Source organism: Syngnathoides biaculeatus, chromosome 23 (genome assembly GCF_019802595.1).
Source record: "Syngnathoides biaculeatus isolate LvHL_M chromosome 23, ASM1980259v1, whole genome shotgun sequence".
Taxonomy (NCBI): Eukaryota; Metazoa; Chordata; class Actinopteri; order Syngnathiformes; family Syngnathidae; genus Syngnathoides; species Syngnathoides biaculeatus.
The window spans coordinates 5,078,501-5,094,645 of NC_084662.1; the positions used below are offsets into that span (position 1 = coordinate 5,078,501).

A 16,145-nucleotide genomic window follows, 5' to 3' on the forward strand; every position below is an offset into this window, starting at 1 on the left:
GTCGATAGAGACTTTCCTCACCTCCAAACAAACACACACAAACCTTTTTTTCCTCCACACGACCACAAGCCTAGACAAGCGAGTCATAAGTCACTGGAATGGAGCGTCATCTGCATTTCCTCAAAAACACCCTCCATACTCTGAAAAGCTCTCCGTGTCAATTTTCCTCAAGAAAAAAAAAGAAAAATTAAAAAAATTAACATGAAGCAAATCTCACAAGGTGGTTTTGCATCTGTCAATGGGAGTGTCAAGATGAACCTGTATGCTGTAAATACAGAAGCAAAGGGATGTTTTTGACAGTAAATATATTTATTTTGTATTTTTTTGGAAAGAATCTCAGCTCATGCAAGGATACAACTCTTGTAAACAAAATTATTTTGAAATTAAAATGATAAATGTGCAGATTCCTTCGTTTCTTGGTGTAAATCCCTGGAATGTACAGTACATAAATGGAAAGCGGCAGTAGATATTACATCAACGGCTATCCCTGATCCCATTTACCCACAATGTGATTATTAAATAGAGCAGCCGTGCCATCGAAAAGGCTCAAAGGGAGATTGTATAACGTCAGGCACAGACATAATGCTCGCGTGGAAAGCCTTGCAAAGGTCAGACTGATGTCAACAACTTTGTCAGAGCATTCAGAGGAAAACAGAAAAGAAATGAAAAGCACGAAAGCCCTTTTAAATGACCAGCAACACAAACACAAATGCTGGAGAATATACTGCGGAAGTAACTTGTTTTAAGACTTTGGTGAGATTTAAAAAAATAATAAAATAAAACTAAAGATGATAATCGGTACTGGCATGTATGGTACACATTACAGGAGGCCAAAGAGGGTGTTGTGAGAGAAGTGTGGGATAGTGTCATGGTATTGATCTTTCTCACATCTTATCTATAGCATGTAGCTTATGCACGATGCTGATATTGTGAACAGGCAGCTTGCTAACATGTTCCAACACTTGCTGAGGCCAGATAATGTTTTACAGTTCGAAGTCATAGTGAGGAAGTCGCTCAAAATGGTTTAACGTGCAACAGTGGTCAAGTTGGGTACATGGTGTTTCAAAGGTATGGCACAGCACCAATCAGAATCAGTTAAGCAAGGATTGATTGTACATGGATTGGAATTGAAACAACATCAAACAATTAGGGATTCAAACTTGGGGGGGCGTGGGGGAAGAGAAACTGACCTCAATATACCATGCACAACTGAATCATTGACAGACTTTAAACTGGTGGTGACCAAAGCAAACCACTGGATGATTGTTACTTCAAATTCTAGAGCCATTCAGGAAGGATTATCTTCAACAAAAGCAGATTTTATTAAACACCTAACTTTTATTGTTTTTTCCAGTTTTCTTGAACCAAAGACTCAGAATCTGAACCCAAACCAAAAATATGAAGGAGTACTCGGGCCAACGCTGAAAAAAAAAAAAAAAAAAAAAAAAAGACACATGACACAAATATTGTTAAAAAAAATTCTACTGCCTCATTTTTTATGACAGCAATTTGAATACACTCCAGAACGTTATGAAAAGTGATCAGATGAATTGAAATTAATTGCAAAGTCCCTATTTGCCATCAAAATTAACTTGTCCTGAGAAAAAAAGGTGAGCACTACCATGCGTTGTCATGCCAACAGTAAAGCGTCCTTATACCATTCATGTGTGGGGTTGGTTTTCAGCCAAGGGACTGGACTCACTCACAATTTTGCCTTAAAGCAGCCATTAATAAAGAGAGGTCCCAAAACATCCTGAGAGCAACTTCTCCAAACCATCCACGAACTGTTTGGTGTAAAACAAATCTTTTTCCAGCATGATGGAGCACCTCGGCAGAAGGCAAAAGTGATAACATCGTGGTTCAGAGAGAAAAACATTGACATTCCAAGTCCATGGCCAGGAAACTCCCCAGACATCAATCCCATAGAAAACTTGTGGTCAATCCACAAGAGGCTGGTGGACAAACGAAAACCGACAAATTCTGACAAACTCCAAGCTTTGATTATGTAAGAATGGGCTGCCATCAGTCAAGATGAGGCTCAGAAGTGGATTGACAGCATGCCCATTTCGTGAAAACCAATCCTTGTGTCATTCTCAAAACTTGGCCACGACTGTACATGTAAAAACACTGAAGAAAAAACATTTCATCTTATGGAGGGGTGGGGGTTTTATTGTAAAGGCATAGAGGATAAAACCATGTGTGACTGTTAAGGTTATTGCCAAATTCTAATTTCTGAGCCGCTAATCCTCACAGGGGTCGCTGGAATGTCGGAGCCCATGGCAGCTATCTCCAGGCAGGAGGTGGGGTACACCCTGAACTGGTTGCCAGCCAATAAAATAGTTACTATGTGGGTGCATGAATACGAATGTGAAAAATAGACTAAAATAACCAAAGTTTGCTCCGTCATCTAAGTGTTGTTATATCATACCATGGTGGTTAGGAGAGGCCCTCAAGAGTATCTCAGTAAAGTTTAAAAAATACGCGTACACAATATCGAGATGCCCTATTTTCAGACGGTTATGTTAAATGGTAATGTGTAATTATTAGTAGAGCTTTTTTTTTTTTTTTGACAGGCACAGTAGTGTTTCCCAGGATAGGAACACTAGAAAATGCATAAAAAAAAAAAAGGGGGGGGGGCGACAAATAAAGAGTGAGCTTCTTCAAAGGCGCTGCTAGGAATGATTAAATTACAGCTTCAGCATGCGCCTTAAGAGCAAAGAGAAATGGTTTCAAGGAAAATGTTAAAAGAAAAAAATGTGCTTAAAATAGGAGTGAAAAAAAAGGTGGAGCAATAAGGACCCCCTGCTTTGTATATCTAGTCAGTAGTACTGAGAGCGAACCTCTTATGAGGCGTTTGATGAGTGCAGGTGTGAAATGAAGACATAAGTGAGCACAGTAGTTTGAAATAAGGCCTCGTTTTTTGTGTTGGCAAAGAAAATGTATCATATACATCAGTAATCTAATTACATCCCATCTTAAAAACAAAATATGTGCAAAAAATTTAAATCTTACAAACATGGGGATTTGATTTTCATAGATCTTAAAATGATTGCACCCTCTCTCTGATGGTTGTCCACCTCCACCTCCGCAATGCCCCAACACCGGGCTCTCTAGTTGTTTCGCCAGGCTAGCAGTTGGACCATGAAGCGTGCCCTGAGCTTAGCTTCACGTTGAGTGGACAGCCATCTTCAGTTTATCGAGCTCCATCTGCGATGGCATAGAAAGCACACCACTCAGATCTGAGGTAAGACCAACAATTATATATTCTCTCTTCTTCAGACCCAGTGTGGGGGATGAAAGAGAATTCTGCAGCGGAAGGCATCTAAAGCACCACAGTCGGGTGCTGCATTACGACATGCGTGATTTTACGACATGTAATAAATATAGACAACTCAGCATGTGTTCTTATGCGCATTAATACTACCTGCAGCGCCACACGCTTTAGTCTTTCTTGATCCAGCTCTCCACGCAGCTCAGCTATTTCTTTCCTAGAAATACGCACAAACATTGGCAAGTGATTGCGCCCACAAAGCCTTTGTTTGTGGAATTAAGGAAATTGACAGCAAATTTTAAACTGCATTTTCAAGCACTGGTATGTCAGATCTTAATCGCAGTATCAAAATGTGAATTGATTGGTAGGAAGGATGTACAGGAAGTCCTTGGGTTATGAGGGTCTCGACCTAAGACATTTCGACTTTACATCGCCCGTCCCCCGGCCGCCATTTTGTCTGGCTAATGCTTGTCCGTGTTTGTGCGCCGGGAGTATCTTTGCATTTTTTGCTCTCCTTCTTAGACATTATCGCCCCAAAGAAGAAAGCTATGTCTTTTAGCAATGCTTCTGCAGCCAAAAGACAATCCATTACCATGAACCCAAAGCTCAAGATCATAAAAAGAATCGGGAAAGGAGAGATGCCAACACCACTAAGGCTTCAGTCGGACAACCGTGGTCACAATTATTAAAGACAAAGCCTGTATCTTAGCGCATGTTAAAGGTTCTGTTCTTTTGTCAGATACAATGATGACAAAACAAGGTTCTTTGATACTTAAGATGGAGAGGATTGAGGACCAGGTTCCTTCGCAATAGCTAACCACAGCCACCCCTTCTTCTCCAATGCTAAGTACATCATCATCAATGTATTTGTTTTTTATACAAAGTATTTTTGATGTAAATTCTGACTTTAATAGTGGAATCCGACTTAAGTCGAAATTTGAGTCGCTACTGTAGGAACAGATCTCATTCACACACCGAGGACTTCCTGTACTACAAAGTAAATGATAAAATATACAGTTGAAACCAGAAGTTAGATGATTTTTTTTCCCTCACTCTAACATGAAAGAGGATACTTTTCTCGTTTCTGGTCAATTAGGGTTGTCAAATTATTTCTATTGGCTACATGCCAGAATAAAGAGAGGAGCTTTAACGACGAATATTCATTACTTTCTTGCAGGTGAAAAGTTTACATAGATTTCATTACTATTTGATACCATTGCCTTTGAACTGTACACGCTTCCACAATCTTCTCACAATAGCTGGTAGAAATTTTGGGCCATTCCTGCAGACAGAACTGGTCTGAGTGAAGTTTGTACGTCAATGACTTTCAAAAGGATTGAGATTAGGGCTTTGCAATTTCTGCTCCAAAACATTCTTTTGTTATCTTTAAGCCATTTTAAAAATAGTTTGGCAGTACGGTATGGATCATTGTCATGTGTAAGAGCCATTTGCACACAAGATTTAACTTCCTGGCTGATATCTTAAGATACAATGTCAAGATTTCTACAAAATGTTCATTCCCTATGATGCCATATATTTTGTGACGTGCAACATTCCCTCTTCCACAAAAAAACATTTCCATAACCTGATGCTGCCACCCCCCAGTTGAGATGGTGTTCTCAGGCTTGCAAGCTTCCCCTTTTTCCTCCAAATATACAGATGCTCAATATTGCCAAACAATTAAATTTTAGTTTTGTCAGACCGCAGGACGTGGCTGCAGAAACGGAGGTGTTTGTTGCTGTATGCATTTGCAACATGTAAACTGACTTTTTGATGTTTCTTTTATTTAAACTTCTGGTTTCAAGTGTAAATGCAAAATATCACAGTATTGCCGACTATGGTTAAAATAGCTATTCTATGTAATATTAAGTTATTGTACACTTGTACAGCGTATGAAATTATAAAAGCACTTGAGTTAATAAAACTTCTGTTCATCTCAATATTCCACTAAGAGATAAATGATGTCTACAATTGGCACCCCTTCATTTCCACAAGTATTCTTCTGAGCAATGATTACATTTGCTGGGCCTTGAACAGCTCCACTGACAGCAGCAGATCCTTCATCTGACTTCTAAGATCATCCATCTGGGATTTGGGATCTTCTCTTCCTTGAGAACTGCTGTCTGAGCTTGAGTTTAGGACTGCTGGACTGAGTTTGGCCTCGGCACTGGATTTATGGAATGACGGGGAAGGAGACAGGTTGTGTGTGGAAGGCTGTGAAGGGAGAGAAACAAAAATTAAGGATACTGTATTTATAAATATACTGAACGTACCAATACTAGTCTTGAAATGTCCTCAGTGTAGAGTCTGATCCAAAGTGGAATGTACAATCAAACATCTCTGAACTAGGATTATTCTTTTTCGTTTCCTTTCGGTTTGTCCCATTAGGGGTCGCCCAAGCGTGTCATCTTTTTCCATCTAAGCCTATCTCGTGCATCTTCTTCTCTAACACCCACTGTCCTCATGTCCTCCCTCACAACATCCATCTACCTTTTCTTTGGTCTTCCTCTTGCTCTTTTGCCTGGCAGCTCCATCCTCAGGACCCTTCTACCAATATACTCACTCTCTCGTCTCTGAACATGTCCAAACTATCCAAGTCTTCTCTCTATAACCTTGTCTCCAAAACATACAACTTTGGCTGTCCCTCTAATGATCTTGTTTCTAATCCTACCCAACCTGTTCACTCCAAGTGAGAACCTCAGCATCTTATTGAATCCAGAAATACCTATAAAATACTACAATTGTGCTGGAATTCTTAGATCATGCCATCATTTTTATTCTATTTATGAGACTCTTTCATACGTTGAAGAATTTACTGTCAGTACCATGCAGTTATTTTTAATTGACTTTTAAATATAATGAAATCAGATTCTGTTGAAACTATACGCTGCTTCATGTTTTGCATCTTATGTTACTATCAACGGCACTGTGACCTTAAAAGGAGGGCATGGATTGAACAGTGATTTTTGGAGTACTGTTACCTCCCGAACATATATATGATGGTAACATTACATGTTGTGACTCCAAGATAAATGGTACAGAAACTGGGTATATGAATACACTTAACAGTTCTTTACACCTTACCAAGCAGTCCGAGCAAACATGGGTGATTACTTCTGATTGACCGTGACTAATTTATGCCCGATAGCATCTCAGCCAATTAATAAAATGTGCACAAGCTTTGCTGCAGGTGGTCCTCCTAAATCTTTTGTGATACATGACTCACCCAGAATCTGCAATAAAAAACGATTTAAGAGAATGAGCTCAGGTGGTCTGTGACACTTTAAAATTGTGTAACAACTGGAGGTGTGTTTTTGCTTTAAGCTCAGTGATCGGAGTAGTTCAGACTGGTGTCAGTTTTCTAACATATTGCAAAAATAATTCTGTTTTGGGGGTATGACCTCTGGTACATTCAGATCATAGTGACCGTGATTTGTGTTGTTGCACAGGTGAAAAAGATATAAAGTGGTGAATCACTATGGGTGCATTTTTTCTTTTTAGGGGAGAAACGGTGTTTGGTCTGAGGTTTATGCTGAGCTCAATTTTGTTACATAACCTTTGCCTGTTTTTTTCCACACAGCTACCCATCAACATGCATGAGGAGCATGCAAAAGCTTTTAGTTTATTGTTTTAGTTTGGGATGATGACCAGTGATAGCCATAAGTAATTGCTGTAGCTTTGTTGACCTAGATTTCTAACTTTTTCTTCGGTGAAGGGTGACAGCGCTGGGTACAATAACCTGTGATTTGGTTGCTCTAGTGTTGACAATTTTTTTTATCCTTTTAGTTGAATTCATCATTGTCTGACTTCATTCTTTTGGGGCAAACCAAAGCTTGCAGAGTTCAACCTCACCCCTTTTGTCTATGACGTCCTTTTAAATGTTCCGCTCTCCTAATGTGGCAATGACAATGTAATGGTCATCAGTAGATGAATAAGAATGGTATACCTCTGAGTACCTGGAAGAATGGTAATATAAAAGTGAAAGACATTTACCAGCCCATTTATCACTCACATAACCGAAGTATCTACTTTAATTTTGGTGCAAAACAGTCCATGTACATTGCTAAATTTTTTTCTGGATGTTTTTCTCTCGTAGGTGAGGTATACTTATGATGAAAATTATTGGCATCTCTTATTTTTCAAGTCTGAGAACTTGTACAAATGGTGGCTGATGAAATACTTTTTTTGCCCCACTGTAAGCAAACACGCTGCTACGTGATAAGTTCATGGCTTTCTGTAAATCCTCGGGTTGTAGTCATTACTTCCCTGTAATTGATTTCAAAAAGACACTTTTAAACAGTCCATAAAATCGACAGTATGACATGGAACAGAAAGATTATAGGCAGCTAACAAGAGTCCTTCCTTATAAGTTACATTTCTACTATATACGGAGTAAACCTAAAATCAAAAGCCTGGAAAAAAAGCCTGACTTGTCCAGACTTGGATAGTAACGGTCGGCAATGAAACTACAGCTGTTACTGGCCTTTTCACATTCATGAGGCCTCATTCACCAGACAATGCCTCCCTTCCAGGAATGACATTTTATTTTTTAAGTATATTAGGGTGACATCAAAGCCAAGAAATAACTGGAAAGTGAACTGGTGGACACAATCAAAGCCAATGACTTCAGTCTGCATGGTAACCGACCGGTTAGCACATCAGCCCCATAGTTCTGGGGACCCGAGTTCAAATCTGGTCTTGCCTGTGTGGCGTTTCCATATTCTCCCTGTGGCAGTGTGAGTTTAATTGGTAAATTTTTAGACAAAAACCCCAAAAGCAAAAACAAACAAAAAAATGTATGTGTCCGTGATATAAAAAAAAGAGTTACAAAAGAAATGAAATTACCTTTCTGGGTTCTACAGGCTTTAGCTTGGCGCCATCCTCCTCATCCATCTTGAAAGATTTCTCCACGACAAATTCTTTGTTGGGCTGCAAGGGAGGTTTCTATTTAATAACGAGAACAACAACAACACTAATACTATACTCACTACTACTCATGATTACAATAGTAAGAATAGGTGGCATGCAAGCATGCTGACTGGTTAAATACCTGCCTCAGAGTTCTGAGGACCCATGTTCAAATCCGGCCGTGTGTAGTTTGCATGTCCCACCCGCGCCCCCCACCCCATGTGGGTTTTCTCCTGGTCTTCTGGTTTCCTCCCACATCCCAAAAACATGGTATATCAGATAGACATCAATAGCCCCAGACCCTAATGAGGTTAAGCGGTACGGAAAATGGATGGGTAATCTTCTATCATGATAAATGATATACAACGTGATGTACAGTTGACATACATAATCTTAACTTAAATAAAAACAGGACAAAAATGTCTTGACACAAGCATCCGATCCAACCAATTATCGGAGGGAAGGAAACCAGTTGGTGTTCTCAGCAAGAAATAAGACTACCATTAACTGTTTCACGCCACATGTGGGCAAGATTGAATGTCAATATGATAATTGTGGATCAGTCTCTAGCAAAAGGTGCTCCTGGAGTAGACATGTACAATTGGAACTATCGATCCATCCATCCATTATCTAAGGCACTTATCCTCACAGGGGTCACGGGAGAGCTGGAGCCTAACCCAGCCATTCTTGGGGTGAAAGGCGGATTACACCCTGAACTGGTCACAGGGCAGATTTCAACACCATCACTGACCGGGAATCGATCCCACGCTGCCCGCACCAAAGTCAGTCATCTGTGCCATTACACCATTAGTGACTTCATTTGGAACCACCAGAACATATAAATAATATACAGTTGAAGCCAAACGTTTACACGAACAGTGCAAAAACACATTTCACTTTTTGGCTCACTGTTTACACCTCTCCTGTTTAAGCTCACTCAGGAGCAACAAAATATTTAATCTTGTTACATGCCACAATAATGAAAGATAATTTCTTAAAGAATTTTATATTTTCTTTGAGGTAACAAGTTTAGATATATTTCATCAGTATCAAGTAGCATTTCCTTTGAACTGCATGACAAGGGGCAAATGTTTTGGATAACCTTCAACAAGCTTTTGACAGTACTCTGCTGGAATCCTGGCCCATTCCTCCTGACAGAACTGGTCTAACTGAGACATGTTTGTCGGTAGCCTTGCATTAACACACCTTTAAAGGGTCTGCCCAAAAACTGGGGTGGGATCCAGATCAGGGCTTTGTGATGGTCACTCCAAGACATTGACTTTGTGATCCGGAAACCACTTTTTAAACATTTTGGCAGTATGCTTAGGGTCATTATCTGTTTGAAAGAGCCATTTGTGCCCAAGTTTTAGCTTCGTTGCTGATGTCTTGAGATGTTGCCTTAATATCTTCAGGTAATGTTTTTTCTTCATGATGCAATCTATTTTGTTAAGAGCCCCAGTTCCTGCTGCACCAAAAAAGCCCCACAAGTGATACTATCACCTCCGTGCTTCAACGTTTGTTGGTAGGGTGTTCTCAAGTCGACAAACTTCCCCCTTTTTCCATCAGAAGTAACATTGGACATTATGGCCAAAGAGCTCCACTTTAGTTTCATCAGACCACAGGACATGTCTCCATAAGTTAAGATCTTTCCCTTGGAGTCTTTTTGCAAACTGTAATCTTTTTTATTTGTTTTTTTTTCCCTTAAGAGTAATGGCTTCATTCTCAGCGAGTGGCCTTTCAGCCCATGTGTGTGCAGGACTCTTCACTGTGGATAATGACACTTTTTTTTCATCCAGCATCTTCACAAGGTCTTATCTTTTCATCTGGAGTTGATTCGCACATTTCGGACCAAAAATGGTTAAACTCTGGATCACAGAACCTATCTCCTTACTGAGTGGTGTCATGGCTGAACATTCCAGTGATGTTCATATTTGCGTATAATTGTTTGAACAAATGAATGTTGGAACTTCAAGCATTTTAAAACTGTACCCAAGGATGAGATAGGCTTGTGGAGCCGCCCCGATTCTTTTTCTGATTTCCTGGACGATTTCTTTTGACTTTTAACACATATATTCCACCTGTCTCACTCTTACCTTTTCTGCTCGAGCGCCCCTGGCGGCCATTAGAAAAAAAAAAAAAAAAAAAAAAACATAAATTAGCCGCATCATTGCATAAACTGGAGGGTTGAAAGTGTGTGACAAAAGTCACGTTTCATAGTCGGGAAATTACGGTACTCTGATTTGACTTCAGAGATTGAGACAAAATATGTGTTTTGCACAGTGTATGTAAACTTCTGGCTTCAACTGTAAATATTTAAATGCATTCAAGACAGACTATTTTAACAGATTTTGCCAATAAATGATTTTTATATTTCATTAAAAATGAAGTATTAGTCAGTCCTTACTGATAGTCCTCCTCCAAATTGGGCGGGCAACCTCCTTCCAGTAATCTTTGGTCTGTTCGCAGTGGGATGGGACAGCTTTTCTGAGGTAGATGACACCTCATCAAAACTCATCAGAGCTGGTGAGAAAGTAAGACATACAGTAAGTACAAAAGATAATTGGATGACAACATGGAAATTATTGTTTAGGAAATCTATGACATTAACGCACCAAAATATATAGAACAAAAATATGAATACAATATAACTGCACAAATAAATTTTTCCCTTTCCTCCCATTTTGCAATTCGTTTTTCTACAGAGTTTAGACTTTTTAACGCACACAAAAGGACTATTTCTCACAATAAAGTGAAACCTTTGATTTGAGGTTTAGTGTGGTCAACCTAAAGCTTTCTAATCAACAACTTGACATGCCAAAAGGGAGTTGTCTGGATTATTTGGATCAACGAGAAGTGTAAAAAGTTTCAGAATGATTAGTGAAGAATATTTGACAGAAATTAGCTTTTTGCATACATTGAACAACAAAGTTATTTTTTTTTTTAGCTCAGCTGATGAAAAATGGGGGCAATTTTTTTTAATTTGAGTTCAGTCCATCTTTAAGATGTAGCATAGATTTAATTCCTGCTTGTAAAAAGATGCCATTGCATAACATTTTTTTGAAAAACATAATTTTGCAGTAGATTATTTGTAGGCACAGAGTGGTTACCCATATGATGGTATCCCATGGGTGTAAAAATTATACATTCAAATCACCTTACACTGCCCATCATCATTATGAATAAACTCAGATTCAGGAGGAGCAAGGTAATTTTTGTCCTAGCTGTGGAACAGTGGCTCAGCTCTTCAGCCTCAGCAGATTCCTTGAGGGTGTATAGGAGTTCGCACAATCAGTCTACATGTGATTTGTTGACCTGGAGAAGGCCTCAAACCGTCTCCCTTGGTGAGTCCTGTGGAGGTTGATTGGTAGTATGGAGAACCAAACCCCGATATGGGCTGTTCGATACCTGTTTGACTGGTATCAGAATTTGGTCTACATTGCCAGCAAGTAAGTCAGATTTGTTTCTGGTGAGGGTTGGACTCTGCTAAGGCTGCCCTTTGAAACTGACTATGTTCATAACTTTTATGGAGAGAATTTTGAGGCGCAGCTGTGGCGAAGAGGGGGTCCTGGTTTGATTGCCTTGGTATTACATCTCTGATTTTTGCAGATGATGTGGTTCTCTTGGTTTCACCAGGCCATGATCTGCAAATCTCAATGGAGTGGTTCACAGCTGATTGTGAAGTAGCTGGGTTGAGAATTAGTACCTCCAAATCTGAGACCATGGTCCTCCGTTGGAAAAGGGTAGGGGCCTCTCCAGGTCGGGGATGGGATCCTTCCCCAAGTGGAGGAGTTCAAATATCTTTGAGTCTTCTTCACGAGTGAGGGAAGAATGCAACGGGAGAGCGACAGGCGGCTCAGTTCAGATCGGGGTCTGCAGTAATGCTGATTTTGTATCGGTCAGTTGTGGTGAAGGAGGAGCTAAACTGAGTGGCGAAGCTCTGTATGTACCAGTCAATGTATGTTCCTACCCTCACCTATGTCATGACCGAAAGAGATCCCAGATACAAGCAGCCTAAATGAGTTTCCTCCACAGACTCTACCTTAGAGTTTGGGTGAGGTGTGATCCATAAGAGTTTGCTCGGGCATCTGTATAAGATGCCAGATGGATATTTTCCTAGGAGTTCCGGGGATGTCTCACAGGGAGGAGAACCCAGGGACACTCCAGGATATGCTGGAGAAACTAAGTTTCATGGCTTGTCTGGGAATACCTCGAGATCCCCTTAGATGAGCTGGAGTCAGTGGCTGTGAAGAAGTAAGTCTCGGCTTCTCTGCTAAAGCTACTGCTCCTGTGACCTGATCTTGGATAAGCGGAAGAAAATGGATGAATGGACTCAGTGTCACTTGGACAATTGTCAAAAAAAAAAAAAGCATCCGCATGAACATTATTTACATTACCTAAGTTACCTTTTATGTTTTTAGGTCTCAAAAGTATTAATTGTAAAATGACTCTTTACTGTCGTACTAGAGCGGCTCCAACTATCGAATAAATTACCAATTTTTTTAAGTACTTAGCAAATAAAGATCATCCTGATTATTACCTTTTTGACCAAGTCATTGTCAGGTTAATATATTATAATGTTTTGAAATGAACCTTTGCGACCAGCTAAGAGAATTGGCGAAGTTAATACTACAGACTAAATATCGAGACAGAAAACATGACTGACTAACATGGCTCACATCAGTTCTTTTCTACTGTATGTTACTTCACTAAGCACTGAAAAACATTGAGTCACTAACTTCAAGAGTAAGAAGTACTTTTAATGTTGTACTAGATTTGGATTTCCATTAGAATATTTCAAGTATTTTGTTTTTTCTAATGTAACAAATTTTCTAATCATGAGAGAACTTGCTATCACTCACAAATTGTGGGAGGTAACTGAACTTTTTTAGTTATAAAAATGTCAAGAAAAAACTTGCAGTATACAATAGAATTTGCAACTTTCCATTCCTCTCCAAAATTCTAGAAAATTAGTGCATCAAAAGTCCATACTCATCTCTCTTGTGATAATGTATTTGAACAGTGTCAGTCCTGTTTACATAGTGGCACAGAACAGAGACAGCCATCTTAAAGATGACCAATGACCTCTTGTTGGAAGCTGTTTCCGGACTAATATTCATCCTCAACCTCCAAGATCTGCAAAGATCTGCAGCCTTCAACACAATTTCCCACACCATCATCTCCAAAAGACTTGCTGCAATTGGCTGACAAAGCCTTAAACTGGCTCAAATGATATCTGACCATACTGAATTCATTCATCGGAAAACCTTCTCTTCTATCGCCCCTCTCCCCTGGTGTTCCCCAGGGTTCACATCTTGGTCCTATTTAATTGAGTATCTATATCTTCTTCCTTGGCCATGTATTGCGCAAATACGACATCCACTTTCACTGTGCTACACAACCGAGGTCTGCCCCTTTAATTCGAACCCACTTCTACCTCCCCACCCCCTCCCTCTGTGCCTGTTCTTCTGGAAAATCCTGGTTCTCTCCCAACTTCCTTAAACTCACCAGTGACAAAATGAGATTGTCCTTTAATCGCCACAAATTCATCCCCACTAACCATCCCAACTCCACCATCATCCATTGACATAACCTCCGTTTCCTCCTCTCCTCATATTAACCCTCTCTGGACCAAATAAAATTTTGCAGAGAGAAAATTCTGATACTTTCAGAAAATGATACTCTGGACTTAAAATTTTCGATTATAATAAACCTGCCCGGAAACGGTTAAGAGTGTCATCCTGGACAGCATTTTGTCATTTCAAACTCACATGAATAACATTATCCAGTCTTCCCTCTCTGCAATTTCAACCGCCTTTTGCTATCACTCAGAAAAGTATCGCCGTCTTGGTCCACTCACTGGTAACATCATGTCTAGATTATTACAATTCCCTCCTCTTTGGTCTTCCCCTAAACTCCAACTGGTCCAGAATGTTGCTGCCTGCATCATCACCAAAACAATGTCCAACAATCACATCTCACCCGTTCTCCATCAAATCTACCAGCCCCCAATCAAACAATGGATTGGCTATAAAATTCCTCTCTCTACATTCATAATTCCACTTGTTCATATCTGATCGCCGACATCAAAAATCCCATTTCAATTCTTAGATTTGCTACCTCCATCACTCCCATCATTCTTCCAAGCCCATCTGTCCACCATGGATTCAAATGGCTTCAATTCCTTGGTGACTTGGCTTTGGTACTTACTCCTAACATTAGGAACAGGGATTCTTTGCCTTATCTTAAACATTCGCTTTAAAACTCTACTTTAAACTAGCCTATTCTCTGTGATTGTCATTCTCAATTATTGTACTGCAACATTATTTGAAATGGAGATTTTTAATTGTGTATTATTGTGCTTTTTAAAAATATTTTGACAGCCCTGCATGGTGACCTTGAGTGTCTTTAAAGGCACCCTTCAATAAAATACTGTAAATCAATTAATATTTATTAACATTGGAGCAAATGTAGAATGTCTGGACATATTTGGTTGATAGACCTCTCTAAGAATTTATCTAAGACTTTATCATTCACAGATCCGCCATTATGCAGCATTACCCAAGGGTATTAAAAAAAAGGATTGAAATACATTGAAAAGCAAACGTTTCAAATACTGATTTTTACATTTCTCTGCTGATCTGCACATGATGGACAAGAAACAGGGTGGAATGACTATGCTCGCTGAGTATACAAAGCTATGTTGAAGCTGGGCTGGGTGGGGAGCCGCGGCGTTGGACTCAAAGTCTGTCGCTGTTAAACTTGGTCCTGCTAAGAAACAGAAGTCCGAGCCGAAGCGAATGTGTGCGCCTTCCTCGGCCAGGCTAGAGATGAACACCCCCGTGAGGCTGGGTGGCGGGGCACACTTATGGTCCAATCCAGTTTATCACAGAGGAAAGGGGGAAATAAAAAAAAAAACCTTCCCAGGCAGGAGCTCATCCACCCTGTGGAAAAATGCCATGTTTGCCATGGTGCAAAACAAGGAAATGAAGCCTGGCTTTTTGATCGTTGGGATGTCGTTTATCAGTGATGAGCAAGATCAGCCTCAATTGCTGAACTAATAAAGTCAATGGAAACATAAACCACATGGGCCACATAAACCTTTTGCTACCTGGAGCTCCAGCTACCACGAAGATGAAGTTCCTGGATTAGTTGGTGGAAAAGTCCCTACAGTAAGGTGGGGTCAGTAACCCTATGGGAAAGACTTGATGGAGAGACGGTAGTCTGCTTGCTGGCTGGTATTGCATCCTACTGACCAAGACACTGTCCCCTCCACTGGTGCAGCATTGTTTGCGCACCTGCTTCATTCTGAATCTCTCCTTGTGTGTGTTATTTGGCCTTCTGTGCTGTGTGCACGACAAACCATATAAAAGGAAAGTGCAGGTTGAATATTCCTTGGGGGATTATAATGAGTGTCATACAAATAAAAAAAAAAAATCCTACATACGTGATTCAAAGGATTTCTCTCCCGTGTCTGCTGAGGGTGTTTTGGGTTTCGGGGGCAGTAATAACTCCAAGTCAGGCTTTGGACGAGATGTATGCACCTCCCCGTTATGTCTGGAATAAACAAAAATATAACTTATTATTCAGAAGGTAAGAAAAACCACAAGACATCTTCAGATGCTGTAAGAAAAGAAGAGGCTAGCAACATGACAAGATTTGCCCCCCAAAAAAGTCAACTTAACAGTAAAACTGTATGAGTTCATTATTTCTCAACATATCTGTATGTTACACAATTCATTTGTCCATGTTGAATTTCATTTTGAACTTATACATTTGAAGATGCTTAATGAAAGGCCTTAGCATTAACTGGCAAAAAATGGCCAACGAAATTTCACCATTTTTAAAATGTAAATGAAAAAATTACAACACTAAACCATTAAAATTCTGAAACCAATATATAGAATTAAAAAAAACTTTTAGGTGTCAGCATTAATTGTCATGTCGTAACATGATTTATAAAAAAATA

General features: G+C 39.8%; 1 protein-coding gene across 1 annotated transcript in view; it reads right to left on the bottom strand.

Annotated features, from left to right (window-relative positions):
- Positions 1–301: 301 nt before the first annotated feature.
- The window catches only part of cd2ap (CD2-associated protein), a 65,875-nt gene continuing 50,031 nt past the window's right edge, over positions 302–16,145 (bottom strand). The window contains exons 14-19 of the mRNA XM_061812453.1: positions 15,624–15,733; positions 10,584–10,699; positions 8,117–8,200; positions 5,289–5,485; positions 3,425–3,488; positions 302–3,207 (exon numbers count right to left, since the gene is read on the bottom strand). Of these exons, the coding sequence (XP_061668437.1) occupies positions 3,166–3,207; positions 3,425–3,488; positions 5,289–5,485; positions 8,117–8,200; positions 10,584–10,699; positions 15,624–15,733 (613 nt within the window). The 3' untranslated portion in view covers positions 302–3,165. The remainder of the gene's footprint in view (positions 3,208–3,424; positions 3,489–5,288; positions 5,486–8,116; positions 8,201–10,583; positions 10,700–15,623; positions 15,734–16,145) is intronic.